Source organism: Mesitornis unicolor, unplaced genomic scaffold, assembly GCF_000695765.1.
Source record: "Mesitornis unicolor isolate BGI_N332 unplaced genomic scaffold, ASM69576v1 scaffold32822, whole genome shotgun sequence".
Classification (NCBI taxonomy): Eukaryota; Metazoa; Chordata; class Aves; order Mesitornithiformes; family Mesitornithidae; genus Mesitornis; species Mesitornis unicolor.
Genome location: NW_010169043.1, coordinates 2,454 through 3,145, shown reverse-complemented (window position 1 = coordinate 3,145; position 692 = coordinate 2,454). Strand labels below are relative to the sequence as shown.

At 64.6% G+C, this 692-nt stretch overlaps 1 protein-coding gene across 1 annotated transcript in view; it reads left to right on the top strand.

Annotated features, from left to right (window-relative positions):
• Positions 1–692, top strand: part of LOC104536589 (disks large-associated protein 3-like) — a gene marked incomplete at both ends in the record, with an annotated part of 3,594 nt that overhangs the window by 852 nt on the left and 2,050 nt on the right. Inside the window, 3 exon segments of the mRNA XM_010179245.1 lie at positions 1–113; positions 537–689; position 692. The exon segment at positions 1–113 is cut by the window's left edge and continues 122 nt beyond it; the exon segment at position 692 is cut by the window's right edge and continues 178 nt beyond it. Of these exon segments, the coding sequence (XP_010177547.1) occupies positions 1–113; positions 537–689; position 692 (267 nt within the window).

Below are 692 nucleotides of genomic sequence, written 5' to 3'. Positions count from 1 at the left end.
CCTGCGGGCCATCCAGGCGGGCTGCTCCCAGGACGATGACTGCCTCTCGCTCTTCTCCATGTCGGCCCCCGCCGGGCCGCCCATCACCAGCAGCATCCTGAAGCCCAGCACCTGTGAGTCCTGGGGGAAAGGTGGGAGCTCGGCTGCATGAGGGACCCCCATGTCTCCCCTGAGTGGGGCTGCTGCCCCTGCTCCTGCCCCTGGCCCCATGCAGCCCCCAGCTCAGGGCATGAGCATCCCATTTAGGGCATGAGCATCCTGCTCAGCTCACTGGGTGCAAGCATCCCACTGAGGGCATGAGCATCCCACTCTCAGGTCAGCCCCGGCACAGGGTGCGAGCATCCCACTCATGGTTGGTTCCCACTGGGGTGGTTTCCAGTCCCTTTCTGGGGATGAACTGGCCAAATGGCCCCTCTGAGCTCTCAGCCAGCCGAGGTGCAAGCCCTCGTTGCCCCGGGGCCCCCGTTTCGCGTCGAGAAATGAGCAAGTGTCTGTGTTTTCACGCGCCTTTTCATCCTGCGCCTCTCCCACAACAGCCTTCAGTTACAGAAAAGCTCCACCTCCCATCCCTCCAGGAACCAAAGCCAAACCCCTCATCTCCGTCACGGCGCAGAGCAGCACCGAGTCCGCCCATGAGAGCTACCTGCCCGGCGAGGTCGCCCGCAGCCCCGCCTGGTCCAAAGACGCCGCGG